The 22,617-nt window shown below is 43.2% G+C and overlaps 2 protein-coding genes across 2 annotated transcripts in view; both read right to left on the minus strand.

Moving 5' to 3' along the window:
• Nucleotides 1–227: 227 nt before the first annotated feature.
• HSBP1 (heat shock factor binding protein 1) lies at nt 228–4,568 on the minus strand. Its single transcript, XM_068528409.1, has 4 exons — nt 4,421–4,568; nt 3,809–3,875; nt 3,091–3,211; nt 228–1,752 (listed from the first exon to the last, which is right to left on the minus strand). Exons 1-3 carry the CDS (start codon nt 4,463–4,465, stop codon nt 3,093–3,095), a joined length of 231 nt encoding a protein of 76 aa, XP_068384510.1. The 5' UTR covers nt 4,466–4,568; the 3' UTR covers nt 228–1,752; nt 3,091–3,092.
• Nucleotides 4,569–13,010: 8,442 nt separating this feature from the next.
• Nucleotides 13,011–22,617, minus strand: part of CDH13 (cadherin 13) — a 1,028,096-nt gene continuing 1,018,489 nt past the window's right edge. Inside the window, exons 13-14 of the mRNA XM_068528121.1 lie at nt 21,117–21,335; nt 13,011–14,513 (exon numbers count right to left, since the gene is read on the minus strand). Coding sequence (XP_068384222.1) covers nt 14,506–14,513; nt 21,117–21,335 — 227 coding nt within the window. The 3' untranslated portion in view covers nt 13,011–14,505. The remainder of the gene's footprint in view (nt 14,514–21,116; nt 21,336–22,617) is intronic.

Raw genomic sequence — 22,617 nt, forward strand, 5'->3', positions numbered from 1 at the left:
ACCCCGGAGGGCGTCGCTCTCCTTCGCTCTGGCCGGTGAGCCCTGCAGCCTGAGGCTTCCACACTCCTCGGCTTCCCTTCTGGCACCACAGTCTCCCCCGTGCCTCCCGTCCCCACTTTGGCTATGGGTACTGAATCCTTCCAGAGCTTCTAGCCGATCATCTGAAATGGTACGAAAACGCAGAAAACCAGACCAATCATTTTTGACACAAAGGAAGCGTCAACAGCAGGATTTCAGGCACCTTTATTCATGGCAGGTATTTTTGGTCAGGGGAAACATTCCTGTTACTTAAGGAGGCCAACTGCTTACATCCCGACTGTCCACTTGCCATTTCCCAGGCCTGGAAGCATCTTGCACACGGTCTCATCCGGTCCCTGAGTCCAGCTGGCTCTGGGCTTTCAGGGCCACACCTCGCGACCTACCGGCCCAGTGAGGGAGTTTCTGCGGCTCGGTGACAACAGTGGGGAATTCATTTTATCCCAGAAGAAATCGACTCCTCTGTGTTCCCCATATAATTTATAAATAGGACAAATTATTCCTTAATATTATTATATATTTGCAATTCAAACAATTAAGACTAGTGACATAGGAAAACTTTAAAAAAATCATACTGTGTTGACTACGGGTTTCCCTCTCCAAAGCACTGTTCCATTCCCCAACTTCTTCCATGTTCTCTATACAATATCATCCTGCTGTGACTGTCGCATGGGTCTCCTTCCCATCAACACTGCCTTGGGGCTCAGCACTCCTGACACTGCAGGCTGAACCGCAGGAGTTATTTTCCCTGTCTCCCATTATCAGTAATAAAGCCACTACTCTGCTCGAATTTAGGTAAGAACCAGTTTAAAGAAACTATTTCTTAAAAACTCAAGCCTACAACTAGTTATTTAGTAGGCATGGACTTAACATGGTCTGTTTTCCTTTTCTGTTTCTTTTCCCAGCCAGTAGCTCAAAAGATGGAGTAGCTTAGTTGTAAAGTCCTGCCAGACTTCCTATGGTAACTGCTGTAGATGGACAAGGTAGGGTCCTACTGAAGGTTCAAACCTCATGCAAAACTCTAACTGCTGAAAGCCTCATCACATCAGGCAACTCTGTCATTGTCCATATTTAAAAATTCTAACACTAAAGTGGCCGTGGCCACTCTTCGTTACTGTAGCACCTGACCTCAGGGACTCAGGCATAAAATCATGGTTCCATTCCGAGTTTTGGCGACAGAGTAGTGCCAGATATTTCTGAATACACAATTTTAAATGTTTTTAACCACTTGGAAAGTATCGCCAACACACTATTTAGTGTTCACTCATCAGTCACTCTGAGAATCAAAAAACCTTAACTATAAATGCCTTACTTCACAAAATCTTATTATAACCAAGGATCTACCCTATGTCTAATAAAAAAATTACACAGCAACTTTTATCAAACAGCAACTACTACAAAGGGAATGATAGGAAAAAAATGACTTCACAAAAATACACTAAAAAATTTGACAATTGTATGCAGGAACTGCCAAAGTTTTAGTGTTTAATAGCACAACTGACCAAGGTCCAAGATGTGAATTTACCATGTTCAGGAAACATGGGAGGCAGCAGGGGAGGGAAATCACTCTATAAACTAACTCTATAGTATGTGGTAAGAAGAATGCACACTTTATAATATAAAACCTGTCTACACATAGCAGTTAGTTGCAAAAAGCCATCTGTCTTCTCTTGGCTTGTAAAAAGGGTGTTCCAGATTCCAGTGCAGATGAGCAACCTGTTGAAAAAGCAAAAGCCATCAACGTGCTATTCATTCTGTAAGGACAAATAAAAATAATACATAGAATTAGCAACTAAAAATCCTTTCACAATCCTCATTTGAATTAAATGCATTTTCTCTGCACAATATCCTAGCAAAACTACAAAGAAAATCTTTATTAAAAACATTATTGTGAATTTGTTTTCTACTCCCACTCCTTTCCTTGCATTATGCCTGTCACTCGAGAAATTCTTCAATCTGTTCTCTTTCACTTGATGGGGTTTTTGACGGCCAGACGATATGAGACCTAGAGAAGCTCCTAAGACTGGCAGGACATTGCCCAAGTCTATAAGGAATCAAGATGACAACCACACAAAACAACTACGTGATTTACTGACATAGTGCATCAACCCAATCTACTGTTAAGATAACAGTAAATTTAAGTCTCTTACCTCCTAAACCTCTACTTATTTCCTTGGACTTCAAAGCAACCCGTACTTCATAGTTACCTATCATTTGGTCCAGCCAGGACATGCTCAGAAAATAAAAAAGGAATTTGGTGTCTTTTACTGTGTATTTTGCTTGGTACTCTAGTTACCTAAACATTCACAGTAAACCTTATTTTTATAGGGAATTAAAATGCTAAAAATGGGATGGGAACAAAGGGAGTTTAAAAACTACATTTGGGTTGCAATGAAGTAACCACCACACTCAGGAAAAGGCTTGTCATGAAGGAACCCACTATGGTGAGAACATGGCACTCATCTGTGCGTCTAGCTATCTTGCTGTAACAGGTATTTCTGATTATTAGTCTCTCCTGATATCTGTAACCATGCAGTGGAAAAACAAATCAACTCTAGGGTGAAGGCTTAATGTGGCCACAATCTAGGTCATCTAAATCATAATCAGTCATTGTCCTGGCATTTACCTAGTGCAGGGGGTGTTCCCAAGAGAATCCTTAGAACTTATGGCATTTATGAAGGTGGCAATGTGGGTGTTCTCTTTAAAAAACAAAACAAAACAAAACAAACCATTGGAAAATCTGCCAGTGATAAGAATTATCAGGCCAACAAAATACACTTCTTTGTTTTCGCCGTAATGATATAAACTCAGGGGTTATCTAATATTAACTGATGGTCTTAACTAGAGATCTAGGTCTCATTGATAAAAACAGGGAAAATAAATTCTTCATAAGGAATTAGTTTGGCATGAAAAATTCAAAGCCTGGAGTCCACAAGGGGAACAATACAAGGGACGCTTGCTAGATCCTGGCTGGGGACAGATCCAGAGAAAGTCCAACTACATCAAAATCACAGGGACATGCACCACACTTCTACTGTCCCTCGCTCCCCTCACCTTCAACTCTTCTGTGTGGCAGGGATCTTGTTTTCCCCGTCCAGCTCTTCCACCCCGGCCTGTGTCATGAGGTCTGCGATGTTTTTCTCCAGGTCATCAATGCGACTGCTCATGTCATCAAGTGGGGAAGTTAAAGACGGCACTAACAGCTTCCACTTCTTACCCCTCTCCTCCAGGGCCCTGCAGACTACAACCTTCAACACAGTGTCTTCACGAAAGTGGTTTTCCAATTTCCTTTGGATATTGTTAGAATCTGGTTCAGAGCACAGGAGTCCGGGGTGAGGATCAAATCCCAGCCCTGCCCTTTACTAGTGATGGGACCTAGGCAAGTTCTTTCACTTTTCTAAGCTTCCTGGCTCCTCACCCGCTACACAAAGGTAACGCTACAACCTCTTCATCAGGTGATGGTGAGGATCACAGGAGAGATACACATGAAATGCTTCGCTCACAGTCAACAGTCAATCATACTAGGCAGCATTACCGGTAGACTGTAAGTTCCTCGCAGCCAGGGATCTAGCTCAGCTGTATCCCCAGCTCTTTGCATAGTACTTCTCAGGAAGTGTGCATCTAAGCTCAGTTAAAAAAAAAAAAAAAAAAAAAAAAAAAATCCGGTAAATGACTAGTGGAAGTTGACCTGCAAACCACCCACTTATCGCCACCACCAGCCGGAAACTGGGATCCAAAGGCCCATCAGAGACTGATTACAAATAAAGGATATTTCTTCCAATGATCTGGTCGGACATGGTCTGAAATTTATCTTGCATCTGTTGCAGGAGTGTCTGCACCTGTGAAACAACAAAACACAACAGCCCACGCTTACCCCGAGACACCTTCACGGGATCAGGATAGGAGCCCTGGTGCCACGGGGAGACCAGGATTCCGGGTTCCGGCCCCAATTCTCCGCAGCTCCGTGGCCTTCGATTTCCCTATCCGGGTTTCAGTTTCCCCACCTGTCAAATTAGACTCGGGGGGCTGGTGACGCCCCTTCCCGTCTGGGCCCGCTGTGATTCCCAAGGCGTCGGGTGTTTTGGGGTGGGGCGCGCAGAGCAGAGTGGGTAAGGAGGGGAGCTGAGGGGAGCCGGGGTCACCGAGACTGAGTGGGGCTGGGTGCGGGGGGCGGGTCTGGCTGGGCACGTCAGCAGGCGCAGGGGCCTACAGCCAGCGGCCGGAGGGTCAAGGTGGCCAGGCCGCGGCCGCGAAGCCTCCAGAAACCTGGCTTCCAGAGACCTGCCCCGCGCGGCCGCGGAGAGGGCGCCTCGGTCCGCGGTCTTTGCCGGCGCCCCCCGGGGATGCGGCGGCCTCGGGCGCGCCGCGCACAGCCGTCCCTTACCACCGAGGTGAGATCTTGCACGGTCTTGGGTTCTGTCTCTGCCATCTCCCCGGTTCCCAGCTTGGCGGTGCTGTCTCAGACGGTCACCTACACTTCCGTTTGTCCGCGCAGACGCCCCAGCGGCTGCTTCTCGCGACGACAGAGGCCACCCGCGGGACGGCGGGGTGTTGTGGGAGCTGTAGTTCGCGTTTCCGTTCCGAGGCGAGGCCCCGCCCACAATGTCTCCGCCCCTTCCACTAAGCCCCGCCCACCCCCGCCCCTACCGCGCCTACCTCCTGGCCCCGCCCCGGGAGGAAAAAGGTGAAACGAACCTGCGGTGGGGCTAACGAAAGGAGAAGTGTCCTCAGTCTCTTCCCAGACCGTCGTTAAAGGCCGCGCTGGCTTTCTTAGGGCGCCTGCGAGGTGCCAAGCCCAGACCTGTGTCGCCGCCTGACCTCCAACAAAACCCCGCAAACCCCGAGAAGGGAGAAGGAGTCCGGTCCCTTGGAGGGAAACCCGACGTCCCAGGGGGGGGAGGGGCGCGCCCACCACTCGCCCAGTGCCCAGCTGCCGGACTGGTTGCGCCCTGGACACAGTGTTTTTCTTTCTCCCCACGATGGTCGAGTGGAGGTGCCGGCGTTGTGGGACAGGTTGATTTTCACTTTTAAGTGTAAGAAAAGTTCCGGATGGTGCAAAAATCCTAGATGACTTTTTACAAAGTCCTCACACTCTTGTGACCACCAAGACAAGAAACATGACCAGTTCGCTGGAAGCCCCTCCGCCCCTTCCCTATCACCCCCACCTACCCACCCACGAGGCCGACCACCGTCCTGACTCTCATCACAGTCATTCCATTTTGCCAGCGGCTCAGCTTCGTACAAGTGGAATCGTACGAACGCCCTCCTTAGAGCCTGGCTTCCTTCATTCAGCATGATGTTCCATGGTGTTGGGTGGGGAAGGTTTCTGGTTTGGTCAAGGAGGGAGCAGTGTGCAGGGTTAGGAGACTGGATTTGCTATTTCCGGAGGGGGGCACTGCGGAGTTGGGACCTCAAGTTCCAGCCCGGCAGGTGGTCTTGGGATTGGGTCTTGTTGGCAAGGGGGTAGGAGAGCCCTAGGATGAAGACCTGGCATGTTCCAGCAACGTTCACATTCCTTATCTCATTTAAGGACTGCATTTGGGGGTCAGTTCCAGCTTGGTTTTAGCTGCAGAGAGCCTGTAAGGGAAGAACCAGCATCTGTAACAAACCTGGGGGTCTGGTCTTAGGGATATAAGACTCGACTCTCTTCACCAGCCACTTACCTGCCTTCCCCCCTTACCTGCCTCCCTCCTTGCCCTCCTCCCCCCAGCCCCCAGGTTCCTTCCCTTGCCAAGAGGCAAAACATTTTATAATTGGGTTGTTGTTAACTGGTATTTAGCACTTTAACTGATGACTTAAAATAAACCGCTCTCTGGTGTTTAAACTTAATTCTCAGAAGAACCCTGTGATAGAGTTATCATCATTTTATAATGTTGAGAAAACAGACACAAGAGGGACTAAGACTCTTAAATCAGGAGGTCAAATTAGGAAGTAAGAGACAGGACTTGAGCCCAGGACTTTGACTCTACCCTCTCCTTTTTCTATCGTTCTAGAATTCTCTGAGTTGTGTGAGTTTAGAGCAGGGTTACTCAACAGTGGCACCGTTGGCATTTTGGGTCAGGTCATTCTTTGCTGCGGTGGGGGTGAGAGGTGCCCTGTACACCGTGGGATGTCGAGCAGCTTCTCTGATTTCTACCCACTAGATGCCAGTAGCATATGCCACCACCCCCTTCCCCGTCGTGAAAAACAAATTTATCTCCAGACACTGCCGAGTGTCTCCTGGGGTGAGGGGATCACCCTCAGATAAGAAACGCTGACTTTAGAGGGATCTATGAACATCGCCTAGAGTTCTGTTCACTTGTTCTGCAACCATGAATTTACTTTCGCTTGGACCATTTCTTGAGAATTTTCCTCTCTCTATATTGACAATGAAGGTTGGTGTGTTAGTTTCCTAGGGCGGCTGTCACAAAGTGCCACACACTGGGTGGCTTAAAACAACAGAAATGTATTCCCTCACAGCTCTGGAGGGCAGAAGTCTGAAGTCAAGGTGTCAGCAGGGTTGGTTCCTTCTGAGGGCTCTGGGGGGAGAATCTGTTCCATCTTCTCTCCCAGCTTCTGGTGCTGCTGGCAGTTCTTTATGTTCCTCAGCTTGTAGACCCATCACTCCAGCCCCTGCTTCATCTTCACATGGCCTTCCCTCTGTGTGTGTTTCTCTCTTCTTCTCATAAGGACACCAGTCATATTAGATGAGGGGCCACCCTACTCCCGAATGACATCATTGGAATTAATTACATAGGCAAAGACCCTGTTTCTAAACAAGGTCGCCTTCTGAGGTACTAGGGGTTAAGATTTCAATGTGTCTTTTTGGGGGGGGCACAATTCAACCCATAACGGTCGGTAAAGTTATACCACTTTACATTTGTATCCTACTTAGTATTTTATAAAGTGTTTACATAGAGCTCCAGAATCATTTAGCTTGTAAGTAGTCAAGGCTGGGTGAGATTGCAGGCCCTCTCACTTTGGACCCCAATCTCTGGGGCTCCCAGACTCAGCACAGAAGACTGGGTACCCACACCCTGGATTTCTAGTCAGGTCTGGCATAGGGCCGTGAGCAACACAGAACATGAATTAGCACTTGGATCTGGAGTTTTGCTGTGTGTGTGTGTGTGTGTGTGTGTGTGTGTGTGTGTTTCTGGCAGGAGACTTGAGGCCTTTTTATCCTGATTGAAATTTTCTTTGCATAAATAGTAAGCTAACTTGACACTTTAGTGGAGGCTTTTTTTCTTTTGCACTTAAGCAGAAAGACAGCATATTTTCTCTGTGTGGAGACCAAGGTCTTTTAAACAGCTGCTTTATGCAAAAACTCCACTAATTTATCGTCATGGCTGATATACTTACTTACTTTGCAGGGTTGACATACCGAATGTAACTGAATATTGTTCTACTAACAAAACTACTGTATTATGTGTGAGGCACTAGCAGTTAACCTTTAAAACTTTGGTTCTGAACAATTTTTTTTTTTAACATCTTTATTGGAATATAATTGCTTTACAATGGTGTGTTAGTTTCTGCTGTATAACAAAGTGAATCAGCTATACATTTACATATATCCCCATATCTCCTCCTTTTTGCATCTCCCTCCCACCCTCCCTATCCCACCCCTCTAGGTGGTCACGGAGCACTGAGCTGATCTCCCTGCGCTATGCGGCTGCTTCCCACTATCTATTTTACATTTGGTAGTGTATGTATGTCCACGCCACTCTCTCACTTCGTCCCAGCTTACCCTTTCCCCTTGCCGTGTCCTCAAGTCCACTTTCTACATCTGTGTCTTTATTCCTGTCCTGTCCCTAGGTTCTTTAGAACTTTTTTTTTTTTTTTTAGATGCCATATGTGTGTGTTAGCATACGGTATCTGTTTTTCTCTTTCTGACTTACTTCACTCTGTATGACAGTCTCTAGGTCCATCCACCTCACTACAAATAACTCAAGTTTCGTTTCTTTTTATGGCTGAGTAATATTCTATTGTATATATGTGCCGCATCTTCTTGATCTATTCATCTGTCAAAAACCCGCCTTTCTGTTTAAGTGTCATAGTTATGACAACTATGGGAGAGGGATGTCCTTAAATCATGAGGATGCTCTTGCAGGACGACAGTTTAGAAAATTCTGCCCCAAGAGAAGGCAGGGAAGCAGAGGGTAAAGAGGTAGTGCTCGCTTTAAAATAGCACATTGTTACCCACTTTGGGACATGCTGCTGAATCAGAGTAGCGAGTCTCTTCTCCTTGGGGATAAACCTCAGACAGGAATCTCTGCAGGTGCTGGATACCCGTTTTATATAGAACAATCCATCAGGGCACCAATAATCCTCAGCAGGGAAGATGCTGCCTTGCTGGTGTGAGGAGGGGCAGGGCAGGGATTCAGGATCCACTCTTGGTGAGGAGCAAAGGTAGGGCTTTGTTATGGAGAGAAAAGTCTAGTTCCGGCAAATTTAATTTAGAAATGCCTTCACCCCAGTACCAGTCCTCCTGGCTTGGATTCCTTTGCGACATCAAGTTTTGCTAGAATCCCTGGCATGCACCCTGGGTAGAGCCACTTGGGACTTTGACTTGGGAGGGTCTCTTTGAGGCTGTGTTTACAAAAGAACAGAAAACTGCTTTCATGGGGAAGAATGGTGTCACCGGTGGCGACCTAATCCATCTCGAATTGCTCTGCTTTGCTTTGGGTTTGAAGTGTTGGTTTATGTTTCTCATGTTCATTGTGGCAATTTTCCAAATTAGTGTCACCATGATTGGCTGACAAAGAATCAATTTCCTGGAGCCAGAATGCCCAGCGAGGAAGGAAGTGTTTCTTAGAGACTCTGACTTGGAAGTTTGGTTATGGTTTGCTTCGCTGATCCCGTCATTATCCAATTGTTTTGTCATCATCAATATCATGTATTGTGTGTGATGATACAAACTCCGTTCCGTTGACTCCTGGTGACATATGTGTGGTGCGGGCTTAGGATAAGTAGGAAAAGTATTGGTGTTGGAGTCATACATACCACTTACTAGGAGTGAGACGTGGTATAAGATAGTTTTAACTTTTGTGAACCTCGTTTTCTCATCTGTACAGTGGAGACAATCTCTGTTTCAACAGCCCGTGAATTATATAAATTATATATATAGTTATGTATTACATATAAAATGTATATCATATGTAAATACACATACGTACATCAGTGTGTAAAAAGCTCGCCCATAGGAGGCACTTACAAAGTATTAGCATCCTCCCCTTCCTCTTTTTTGTTAAGGATCTTAATTAAGTAAACTTCTTGATGTCTGTCTATCCTGTATCTACTTCTCTCTCTGTTTCATTCTGTATCTCTCTGTGTCTGTCCGTGTATCTTTCTATGTATTATCTATCTATCTAGCAATCATCTATATGTTTTTTCCAAGTCAGAAGGATTGGACGGTTACGTTAAGAAGAAAGGAAAAGAGTTAGTTATTAGGCAGGCAGCACATAGTTTTACTTTTTGTCTTTAAATATTATAGGCCAACCAGAGCATCATTTGAAAAAATACACCTTTGCTTTGTCACTGTGTTTGAACTGTACTAAAGCCGGTCTAAGACCAGGTACACACATTAAAAATCCCAGATCACCTTTAGCTGACTATTTCACAAACAAGTTACAAATTTCATGGTAACTACACAGTAAATCAAATGTTAATTTACAGCACAGAAACTATAAGCAATTCAGTAACTAGGGCCCAAAAGTACTGTATCCACAATAGAATGAAAAAATTTTTAATTATAAACTTTTATCCTTTTTGAGCATTTATGAAAAAAATTTTTTTTTAATTTCTGAAAATTTGTATCTTGGGGGAATAAACAATATTTAACATCAAACAGTGTTGATATGTGCATGACAATGCAAAAACTTTTTCATATAGCCTTCATTTTCAATTCTTTAATAATCTGAATGCTTGTATGACTGAATGCTGAATGACTTTATTTTCTAAAGGAAAAGCTTTAAAAAAATAGCAGAAAATGGACATTTTCAGCATATACTTCTTACAGGGCTTCTCTGAACCACTTTCTCAAAGGTTTCGTAGCTTCACAGTGATAATTACTGTGGTTTTACTACACCCGTTGCTTCTCACAGTATCCTTACCGACCAGCAAGCACTTGGGACCAAACAAAATTTCCAAGGCTTATCAAGCTCAGCAACCCTCCAACGATTAACGTTCTGATAGTGCTGCAGCGTGAGCAAAAGGAAGAGGCTTTTCTGCCTCCCGAATTTGATGAATATCTAAATGACTTCTGCTTAAATCACAGACTTATTCTTAATTTATAGAATTAAAGTTCTTATCTGAAATCCTTGTTCACACATTCAGTCCCACCATTTTTTTCTGTCTCTACATATTTCGTATATGCCTTTCTAGAAACATAGTCAAAACTAGAGAATTTTTCCAGTAGTGGGCTATTCCATTAGCAATAGGAAATACAATAAGGGTAACACATTTTACATAGCAAAAGAATTGTTAATTGCCTGAGATGAACAATTATGAAAGCACTTTATCATCGCATCATGAGAGGTTCCAAATCTCAACAGCCAGATGAGGAGAGAAGGTGGGATGTATCATCTTGGTGAAAGGCGGGGCCAGATCATTATTATTATTATTACTATTACTATTCTTTAGTAGTTAAACGGAAAAGGAAGTTCAGTCTTTCTCAGTGCTCACCTTTCTCTTGGTGTGATTTTTTTCTCCTTGGTGTGATTTATCTGTTGACTCCTGCTTAAGTCAACTACACGTGAATAGATTAATATGCTCCATCTTCAAAACCAGAAACTGCTTGGAGATCCTTTAGAATTTGTCTATAGCCAAGCACAGAACAAGCTCTTGCAGATCCCGCATGACTCTCTCCCTTAGCCTTCCCTCCGCTCAGTTGGTTTGGTAGTGACCAGGTACTTGGGAGGACAGGAGTTAACCTTTGGATAACTGAGATCTCTGATTCATCTGGTAGACTCCCCTCATGGACCTAACAAGCCATAGAAGGGAAGGGAGGAAATATTTAAGAAAATGATGATATCTTGTATAGGAAAAATTTCTAAGGTTCCAATATTAATTTAGAATAGTGTTAATAAAGTTCTTAGAACTAAGAAGTAGTAGAAGGTCTGTTTAGTTGGTCTGGATAGATAGTGATGCTAATTAAGGCTTCAGACCAGGGCTTTCTGGTCTGAAGCAGGCACTGTGTCTGAGAGTTGGGGGTGGCACGGGATATAGTGGGGACAGCATGAGCCCTGGAGCCACGTGGCCCGGCTTCCGGTTCTGGAGGCCACTTACCTTGGGCAAGCTGTTTGATTTTTCTGAGCCTCAGCTTTATTTGTAAGTTGGAGAAGATAATGGTACTGCCTCACACGGCTGTTGTAAGGATTCAACGAGTTAGTAAGTATAAAGGATTTTATATAGTGTGGGCACATAATAAGTAATCAATGCATGTAAACTGTTCATTACTATTAATTGCATTCTTGTACCCTGTTCACACACACCAGGACAACTGTAGACCCTTTTCTTCAGAATCACCTGGAGAGCTTGTGTACAGGTAGAATTACACTAAACCCAGCATCAAACATGGCGTTGGTAACAATTTTTTAGTTGCCAATCTTAAGATCAATGTATTCATCATGGATAAAACGCAACCTGATCGACTTCGAGAGTTCCATGGTAGATGGTTATTCCATTTATCGGACTGTTTAAAATGTCCTTCTGAAAATCTGGGATGAGTCACCAAAATTTCTAAAAATGTTCTTTAAGAATCAAAGTCTTATTTGATACCAGGTGATACTTACCATGAAACGCAGCTGGATTTATTTTGTTATGCTGTTCAGATTTGCAGGTGTTGCTGGAGTGTCAGGGCAGGTGCATCTACCTGAAATGACGTCCACGTGGAGAAAACTGGCAGCATCGAAGGTAACTTTTATAGAAATTAGAAAATGTTCACACGTGCTTATTAAAACAAATCGTCTGAAATAATTTATGTCAGATGGGGAGAAAATGTAATTTTTAATTAGCTAAGGTGATTAATACACTAATAAAAAGAAGGTGTGACTGTTCATTCAATGAAACTAAAATCCTCAATCTTGCGCTCAGTAATGGGAAAGCAGTTTCTGGCTCTTACTTTTTTTTTTTCAATAACCTGGACTAAAAATGCAGTGGTAATTGTGAAATAATGTTTTGATTCTACCTTTGGTTTCAGTAAACAATGTAAATGTATTCTAGCAAGTTAAAAACACCCTATGATTCAGGAAATGCTACCACTTTGGCTTCTAAGAATTGGGCTATTTTGTCGTTGCTGAAGGGATTAGAAAGAACAATATGATAGAAATATCTTGTCCTGGTAAGAACTCTGGGGACAGGGAATATACTTAAATAGGGGATAATTAAGGCCTATCCTGCTTGTTGATGAAGTATGCCCTATACTCTGATTCCTCTGTGTTCTAAGCTAAGTTGAGCTACCAGCTTGATTGGTAAAGTGCAGGAGAGCCTGTGGGCTTGAGAGAAAAAGGCGAATCTTACACTTGCATACTTGAGTGGATGGGTCACTCGAGGTCTGTATTCCTCCTCACGGAGGGCCCCGGCTCATGGAGGAGGGCGAGATTTCTGATGCTTAGTTAGCTTGCCTTTGAGCCAGGCTGCCAACCACATGGCCATCTGAGGGTGTTCCTGGGTGTGCACCAGGTGGAGCCCTCGCCCCGCCTTACGGGAAGAGGGGAGCGAGGTCCACCAGGGAGACACAAGGCTGCGTCCTGTGAAGCCAGAAGACGAAATCTGGTAAAGTGTGACTGTGCAGGCTTGGACCCCCTGCCCCCGAGCCTGCTTTGTGCACTGGTGGGGGCTTCTGGCTTTACAGACTTACCCACTTAACAGGAGACGTCAGGGGACCCAAACGGCCAGCCAAAAATGTGAACTTGCACTAGGCCAGACCCAGCAACAGTGACATCAGACACAACACAGAAATCAGAGAAAAGCTACTGTCCAGCAGTTTTAACCACCAACACCCATTTATTTTAATGAAAAAAAGTCTCTGCATTCTATATGCTCCAAAAAGATTTACTATCAAAACAAATACAATATATGGAACTCTATCTGCATAATTTCACTACAATAAAGACAACATATGACTTCTAGTTCCTACAGAAGGTGAACTGAAAAGCACAAGTGCAAACAGAGATTGCATAAGAAAGCGTGTGCGCACGTGTGGTTAAAACCTTTAGTAAGCAACTGCATTAAAATATGCTAAGACACTTACCTGACCCTAGGTCGTGGCGAGCTCTAAGAAAAAGCCACAGGCTGTCACTAGTTTTATCTGCTAGAAAAATTTGGTGTGAGCTTTGATGGTTCAGTTACAGTTTATCGACAAGAAGATAATCTCAGTACAAGCACTAATCTCCTTCTTACTTTCACATGCTCACAGAATAAAAATCAATTACTTTTCATACATAATGAACATCTTTTATTTTCAGGTTTGCAAACGACAGTCGTCGATTCACACAAAAGGGTACTTTTAAAACTACCTGTATTTACTCTATTGTATGCATGTATATATGAAATGAATGGTGTGTATGTGCATAAATGTATGTCTGTACATGTGGGCAGATATATGTATACACATGGTACCTGATGACCTCTTCGGATGCATGTATGACCTCCACGATGACATTCGCTGTTGTACATATGCCCGGGAGGGCGAGATTCTCTATCATGATCCGGGTCCCCAGAAAACCCACTGGGAACGTGGATTCTGGACAGTTACAAACGCAGATAGATAGATGCCCATGCATTTGATGGTAAAATGTCCAGCTCTGCTCCTCACCTCTCTCGCTCAGGATCACCATCACATAGGATGGCAGTGAAAACTGGTCATGGTCCTCATTCTAAAGAGAAAGGGCTCTGTCTCTGCTCTCCCCCTCTGCGGACCTGCCTGGCTGGTGGGTTGGTGGAGAAGCGTCAGCTCTGTGGTCTGCTCTAGTGCTGAACTTGGTGCTGAGGCCCTGGTGGGGTCAGCTGCTACAGCTTCTACCCCTTCTTTGCTTAACCTCTCAAGGAAGGGTGACATACCAAAACCAAGCTTCTCCTGTAGAGTCTGTCTCTATAAATACTGGGTATATACACGTATAGATACACATACATATACAAATACTAACCCACAGACCAAACTGGATGTGTGGAGTGCTGACTAGCAACATGGCAACACATCAGGAAGAGTAGTCATTGTTCCTCCTCCCAGAAGGTCAAGTTCTATGCCATGATCTTTAAACACTCAGGGAAAATTCAGAGGATTCCATTAATTAAAGGAGAAAGGGAGATGCTGTCAAAATAGTGAAGTACAGACTAAGTGAAAATTGCAAAGGAAACAAAAATCTGGAACAATTGAGGCCTAGTTGTGAAGTCTGAGAGCTGTAAACTGCAATCTTCAGATCTGGATTTTTTTTGTCTTTTTTTCCTGTTGCTATGGAAACTTGGTAGTCAAGCTTCAGATGTCAGGAGTTCTCACAGACCTGAATGGAAAAGATTTCAGAGTCAAGTCAAGGAATATAACAACGCAATTCAAAACATTTTAGCTAAATACTAGATACATGACTGACAAGCTATAATAAATGCATTTATAAATATTGCACTACCTTGGGGAAGTTTTTTTTTTTTTTTTCCTTAAGCATAACATTTGAAGAGAGAATGAATTGTTCCGCTGGTTTATGTCTTAAAAAGCTGGACTCCTCTGAAAACGCGAACGCCAGACACCTCATCTCAGACCAGCCGCGGCCACTACTGCTGCTTCACTGAGCCCTAACTCCTGCAGTCAGCCCAGAGCCTGGCTATTTTATAGACAAGCCTACTTGGTAGCTTAGAAATTGACGATCATCCCAGATATTTTTTTTTTTTGGTCACACAGAAGAGCAAGATAGTTAGTGGTGGTTCTCCAGAGATGGTGTATGAATTTCTGATGCTTGCTGTAACAAATGACTGCAGACTCAGTGGCTTAAAACAGCACAAATTTATTCTCTTAGACTCTGGAGGTCAGAATTCTTATGGGGCTAAAGTCAAGGTGTTGGCAGAGCTGCGTTCCTTTTGGAGGCTCTGAGAGGGTAGCCACCCCTTCCCTTTCCAGCTTCCAGAGGCCACCTGGGTTTGGTTGTGGCCCCTTCCTGCATCTTTGTGGCCTGCATCAAAGTTTACTGAGGTCGCCAGACTGTGCTTATTCTCTAGGTTTTACACCAGCTGAGGGACTTCTACTCTGCCTGATGATAGTATGAATGGAAATAGCTCGGTTCTCTGCCATTTTTGCTTAATTATTATTATATCTTGGAAATGTACAGGGAAATGGTACCACTAAAAACTTGTGTTACAAAGAAAGAAAAATGTATAAAAGGTCAACCCACAATGCAAGTATAGTTTATTCTGGAATGAACTGAATGCTGGAATATAATGGGTTATTCTGTAAAGCTTAGGGTTTTTCCTTCTAAATCTGTTAAGGCAGCGGTCCCCAGCCTTTTTGGCACCAGGGACCGGTTTCGTGGAAGACCATTTTTCCACAGACGGCAGGTGTGGGGAGATGGTTCAGGCGGTAACGCGAGCGATGGGGAGCCGCAGATGAAGCTTCGCTCGCTCGCCCGCCGCTCACCTCCTGCTGTGCGGCCCGGTTCCTAACAGGCCGCGGCCCGGTGCCGGTCCAGTCCGCAGCCCGGAGGTTGGGGAACCGTGTGTTAAGGGGTGGCTCAGTATGAACCTATTCTGCACTCCATTGATTTTAGAGTTTAAAGCAGTCATGTATCTGTTTGGAAAATTTAGAGCTTGCTGCTCTGAATTTTAGATAAAAAGTGTTTGTAATGTGACTCAAGTCTAAAAAAGATGATACTGAGAAAGTTAAGGGTGAAAGCTGTTTTAACAGAAAGGGCCATGGAAATGAACATGCTAATTGAGATGCAAGTTTTCATTATTTTCTACACCTAGGGATCTTTATATTGCTTGACAAATGAATTCCTTTGGGGTTAGGAGTCGTCTGAACTCATTTAATTTCCCTTTTTTCAGTTGAATTTTTCATTGCCCTTGCTACCATCGCCGTAAACTCTTTGGTTACCTGGGCTGCAGTAAACTATATCCTTCAGATTCACCTATATTTGAAGAAAGACTAGAAAAGAACATATTAAATGGCATCACTAATTTCATTCGAAAATATTTTCCTGTGTGAGATCAATACTTAAAATAATCATTTTGGTCATTGAGAAAAACAGGAAAAAAATTTTGGCTGAATAAGATCTACTACATTTGAAACTCTCCAATCCCTGTTTGTCAACTTAGACTATAACCTATCTCCTGTGACAGCTGAGTTGATTACATGAAATAGTCCATGATTATGTAATGTTTTCAGCGGTGCATGTGCGAGGTCGGAGGTCGACTGTCATTGTCCATGAATTTGTACTACTTGGAGGGATCGGCTCTGTCTGCAGGCAGAGCACAGCCTGCTCTACTTGGGCTTGGTGCTTCCAGGCCATGCCTCTGCCCATAACATATTTCACAATGAAAAGGAACAAAATATTGACACACTCAACCACAGGGACTGTATGATTTCATTTGCAGAAAATTCTAGAAAAGGCAAGAAACTAGTAAGAGAAGGCAGATCACTGAGAGTCTGGATTGGGGGGAGGGGATCAACAGCAAAGGGATACAAGGAAACTGCATCTTGATTGTGGAGTGGCTACACTTTACCAAAATTCACCAAACTGTACCCCTAAAATAGGTGAATTTTGTGGAATGCAAATAATACCTCAATAAAAAGCATTAGAATGAAAAGTATTTCCAGTGGCTGTTTTTGCTCTTCTTGGTCACCTCTTTAAACTTCTTCATTGTGATCAAGATTACAATTCAATGCCCTCTCCTTTCTAACATAGAGACATTTAATTTTGGTACTTGTTCAAATGGTTCACCTGATCTGTCCTTTTATATTCTTGCTCTTGCTGAGTAATTAGGCCTAAAACAATGTTCAGGAAGGTTTCAGCACAGTATTCTTCCTTGAACTTGCCTTGTCACACCACACAGAGCCCTACAAAAACCCTAATGGAGATGCCAGCTTGCTTCCTTGGGAGGGTCTTGGGGGAGAATTACGCATCCCCTCAATGCTATCAATACACAATTTAAACAACAAAATTGGCAGTGAAAATAATTTCATTTACATTTTCTATTACTTTCAATGTCAGTAGTTTTACTTCCTTTACTTTTAGATGTCAAAGAAGGAAGTGCGTTATCTCTCAGTTCAACTCTCAGATGCCATAAAGGCTCCTACGGTATTGTAATAAACTGAAATGTTGTTATTATCTTTTTCCACAAGGGAGGCAGTCTAATGACGAACACCGGCCTCCATGGGACCTTTCTGAGCATCAGTGTCTCATCTACAGAGTGGGATAAAACCATCAGAGCAATGACGGAAATAAAGAGAAAAGCCACAGAATACGGGGTGTTTCGTTAATGCTAGTCTACTTGGATCAGAATATTACTTGAGAGGAGGAGGAAAACCCATTTTCTCTTCCCATGCTGGATGATGTGACCCCTGCAGTTTTATGAACAAGGCCTTAAAGAAGGCATTGACACACTTTTTCTGCCAAGAGCCAGATAGTAAAAATGTTTTCGGCTTTTCGGGCCGAAGGGTCTCAGGGGCAACCACTCAACTCTTTCTGCGGTGGTAGCAGAAAGCAGCCACAGACAGTGTGTAAATGGACCTGCTGTGTTCTAATCAAACCTTAAAGGCATGAAGTGGCTTTATTTGACCCTCTTGGGCTGTACTTTGACAACCACTGATTTAAAGAAACATCAAACGGATTCTAGATTGGGATTGACATATATACACTAATATGTATAAAATGCATAACTAACAAGAACCTGCTGTATAAAAACATAAATAAAATAAAATACAAAACAAAAACAAAAACCAAAACCAGATTCTACCACATCCCTAAATTCATTCAAGGACAATGGCTGGGTGGGGACGTTATCTTGCTCTTGCACCTTACAACCTAATTTCAGGGCTCTTCGGGCCCAGGCCCCACACCTTGCTTGATGTTTTAGGCCCATTTCTGTGTGCCTTCTTGCCACTGTCACGTTAACAGCTGCACAGGTGGGTCAGCTGCTTTGACCTTGCTCTTAGGAGAGAGTCTGAGCCATAGGACACCATGGTTACTTAATTCCTCACATGCCTACATTATTAGTTTCATTCTTTCCCTGTTAGGAAGAACAACTTGGGCTAGGTCTATAATAAAACAAGAATCATTATATTTAACAGGCATCTCTAATGTTCAAATGAACATTATCAAATAATCTTATACCTTTGATGTAAGGCCAGACTGAGGTTTGTTTTTGAAGCCAGACAGATGGGTGATGACACCTGTTCTTAACTATTTTGGGGGCTGAAACTACATGTCTTGCGGTGCAAAACATGGGAGGGTCAACTGAGTACCTTTCCAGCTGTGTAGGGAGATTCAGGGCTCCTTTCTGAGGATGATTTTGGCCTGATCTCAGGTGCCCTTCCCTGCAGTGGGATAACCAGGTGGCTCTCCATTTAGGTGAGAACAGAAAGCACATCTGATATCTCAAAAACAGAATGCATGCATCTGTCTTCTCTCAATGATACTACTGTGAGTATAAAATGAACATGAGTTCTTTAGGAGTTATCAGGATTAACTGTGATCCAAGAGCTCAGCTGGGAGAGATGAGAAGTGAGCCATCCTTGGGAACCTGCTCATTACTGATGCCCGTAGGTCAGGGGTCTCCAAAGTAGGGCGAACAAGAAAATCCCTTGTTGGGAGGAAGCAAATACTGCCATGGCTATTTATATTCCTTTTCATCTAAACAGACAGATTACATCTTACTAATATTTAATACATGGATTTGGAGTAGCAGGCATGTGTATTATCATAAAATATATTGTGTGAAAATATACAAACACTCGGTGTGTGTGCTGGAGGCCACTGTCTCTTGGGATGTTGGTTCCCTGGGTTGGATGGGCCTGGGAATCTGTATTTCAACAATCAGCAGTAGGAAGTCTCCATTTAAAAACCTCCCTGGCCGTCTAGAGGTGCTGATAAATGAGCAGGGTCCTGCAGAGCCTTGGTTCATCAAGAGTCAGGCTTTGATGTTGTGTAATTGTATTTATAGAGGGCGACGTGTGAGTGGCTACTCAGCTATCTTCTCCATCTGTGTGTACACACACACACACACACACACACACACGTGCACACATACAGCATTATTATTTCTGTACAATCACCCTGGAAGTACTGCCCTCTAGTTTACCCAGACTCTGCTATATGTGAATTCCAATGGGTCTCAGAACCCAGACCCAGTGCTGGGCTCGCTGTCTGTCTGGCGCTCACTCGAGAAGCTCGTGGAAAACATTCCAGAGGCTTACTGCAGTAGAGTTAGTTGGTCAGAGCAGGACACTAAATAATCCACGTGCGTCTGTTGATAGGGGAATACACTGCGCCTAATTCCTATGATGGGATGGGATGGGATGCTCTTGAGCAGTTAAAGTGAATGAACCAGAGCAGGGGTACCTGGCTGGTGCACCACAGTGCGTTTATATGGCTCTCGAATTAAGAACAGTTTCACACTTTTAAAGGTAGTAAAACACAGATGACAGAAACAAAAAAGCCATAAAAAAGAATATGTGACAGAGCCCTGATGTGACCCACAGAGCCCAAAATATTTGCCACCTGACCCTTGATGGAAAAAGTCTGCCGACCCCTAAACTAGAGCAACATAGATGGAGCTTGGAAATGTAATGTGGAGAGGAAGAAAAGCGAGTTGCAGAACATCAGGCTCAATATAATATGGATTAGATCAAGTTTGACAAACTGCACAAAGTAGAACTATATGTGGGGTGTGTGTGCGTGTGTGTAGTAACAGTATAAAACAATGTCCACACACACTCTAGCTCATGATAGCTATTGTCCCTGGGGAGAGAGAACAGGAAATGAAACTAGGGAGAGGAACACAGGGGATTTCAGCTTCATCTGTAATATTTTATTTCTTGAAGAAAAAGGAAGAAGAAAGGAAGGAAGGAAGGAAGGAGAAAGAAAGAAAAAAGAAAAAGAAAGAAAGAGAATATAAGAATGAGAGAGAGAGGAATATATATTTCTTCCCTGCCTCCCCCCACTTCCTTTCTCCCCCCCCTTCCCGTGCTCCACCCATCCACCCACCCATCAACCCATCCACCCATCCATCCAACGAGACACTCCTCACTGTAAGGTCTCCTCTTTAGTTCTACACCCAGGACTCTGGCTCAGCACAGCTTTAAGTGTCTGACGTTGGAATGTGTCATTTCCTGTTGACTCCACTCACCACTGTCACCAGGATACAATAACTTCTATTCTTTATTTTCTAATCATCAATTTCTCAACCTCCTAATTCACAACAACGCAAATAACCTTCTCAAAATGTAAATACTGAGGCCCCAAAGGCTTTTGAATGGCATTAGCTACATGTGAATAATTTCTAAGGTTAAAACTGGACTAGTATGCCATAAATAGGAAATATCTGATACAAGTATCTATTCATTTCATGCTCACATCTATATTACTCGGCATAATAATTCGTTTGTTTAAAATAATGCTTCATTATGTCATAGTCATGACTACTGGTCAGTGAAAAAATGTGTGAATTATGCATTTATCTCTTTTCCTATGGCCTCAACCTCTCTCCATGCATTCTCATGACTCTTCTTAAAAAGGTATGGAATCTCTTTTAACCTCACTAAAGATAATTCCGCACAATGCAGAGAGAAACAGGGCCCTAGTAGACCAGTTAAGCAATCTGGGCACATCTGTATGAGCTCAAGTTCAGGGGCATCTGCAGGAAGTTTCTTACCACCTGCTCTGTAGGACGGCCTTGGGTGCCTTTGCACCGTTCCTCACAGTAGTGGGCAAGGGGGATGTGAAGGTGCCTTTCAACATTAGTCAGAGCACTTTTACAGGTACCACTCTGTTACACCGACATAAACTAAAAATGAATGTTTCCTCTGGGATAAATTTTTTGGGAAGGATATATGGAAAAACAATAGCTTTGGTGAAGTTACGTTTTTGTACCGTGCATGCACTGGAGTTTGGTTAACTTACGAGCTAAGCTGAAGAAAGACAGGAGCAGGACTGCGGTCGCGCTGAAGTGCGGGGCCCCTGCCGTGTTGCAGTCCACTTTGGAATTCTTGCAGGAACACACTTGTACCCTGAGGTCTGTGATGTTCGTCATGGGTGGTTTCCCTGAATCTGTCACCATGATGGGCAGGTGGTAATTTGCTTTGTTCAGATTTTGAAGAAGGCTTACCAGGGCGTGCGTATCTACAAAGACAAAGGGAAGCCTTCATGAGAGAGGGCTGGACCTTTCCAAATAAAAGAGTGGAGTTTCGGCCACTAAACCCACACAAAACAGGCAGTTTATTCATTTAACTAGAAGCGTGCTTAAATATAAATCCATTAACATCAAATAAAAATAAAGATTCACTTCTTCAGTTGCAGAAGTCACATCTCAAGTTTCTGGCAACCACACATGGCTGGTGGCCACCATACCAGAACGTGCCAGATAAAACACTTCCAGCATCGAGGAGTTCTATGGTTCAGGGCTATTATAATCAATTTCAAGAGGACCCACTTTCGTGAAGATGACTGAAGATGACTGACTACCAAGAACTCCTCCCTGAAAATTTATTTTTATTATTATATAATAATTTATTATTATTATTTATTATTCACAAAGATCACATTCAACATTTAGAAGAAATAATGTAAAAATCCACGCTCGAATTGTCACATTGTACATCTTAAATATATACAATTTTTATTTGTCAATTAAAGGTCATTAAAGCTGGGAAAAAAAGAAAAAAAAGAAATTGTCAGCTTAGAGCATTTTTATATAAGAATCCAAATTCAAATAATCAAAATACATTTTTGGAACAACAATAACAAAAATCCACTCACTTTTTTTTTTAAGTTTTATATTTTATACAGCAGGTTCTTATTAGTTATCTATTTTATACATATTAGTGTATTTATGTCGATCCCAATCTCCCAATTCATCCCACCACCACCACCACCCCTGCCACTTTCCCCCCTTGGTGTCCATACGTTTGTTCTCTACATCTGTGTCTCTATTTCTGCCCGGCAAACCGGTTCATCTGTACCATTTTTCTAGGTTCCACATATATGCGTTTATATACGACATTTGTTTTTCTCTTTCTGACTTACTTCACTCTGTATGACAGTCTCTAGGTCCATCCACGTCTCTACAAATGACCCAATTTCTTTCCTTTTTATGGCTGAGTAATATTCCATTTTATATATGTATCACATCTTCTTTATCCATTCGTCTGTCGATGGGCATTTAGGTCGTTTCCATGACCTGGCTATTGTAAATAGTGCTGCAATGAACATTGGGGTGCATGTGACTTTTTGAATTATGGTTTTCTCTGGGTATATGCCCAGTAGTGGGATTGCTGGGTCATATGGTAATTCTATTTTTAGTTTTATAAGGAACCTCCATACTGTTCTCCATAGTGGCTGTATCCATTTACATTCCCACCAACAGTGCAAGAGGGTTCCCTCTTCTCCACACCCTCTCCAGCAT

Source organism: Eschrichtius robustus, chromosome 19 (genome assembly GCF_028021215.1).
Source record: "Eschrichtius robustus isolate mEscRob2 chromosome 19, mEscRob2.pri, whole genome shotgun sequence".
NCBI lineage: Eukaryota > Metazoa > Chordata > Mammalia > Artiodactyla > Eschrichtiidae > Eschrichtius > Eschrichtius robustus.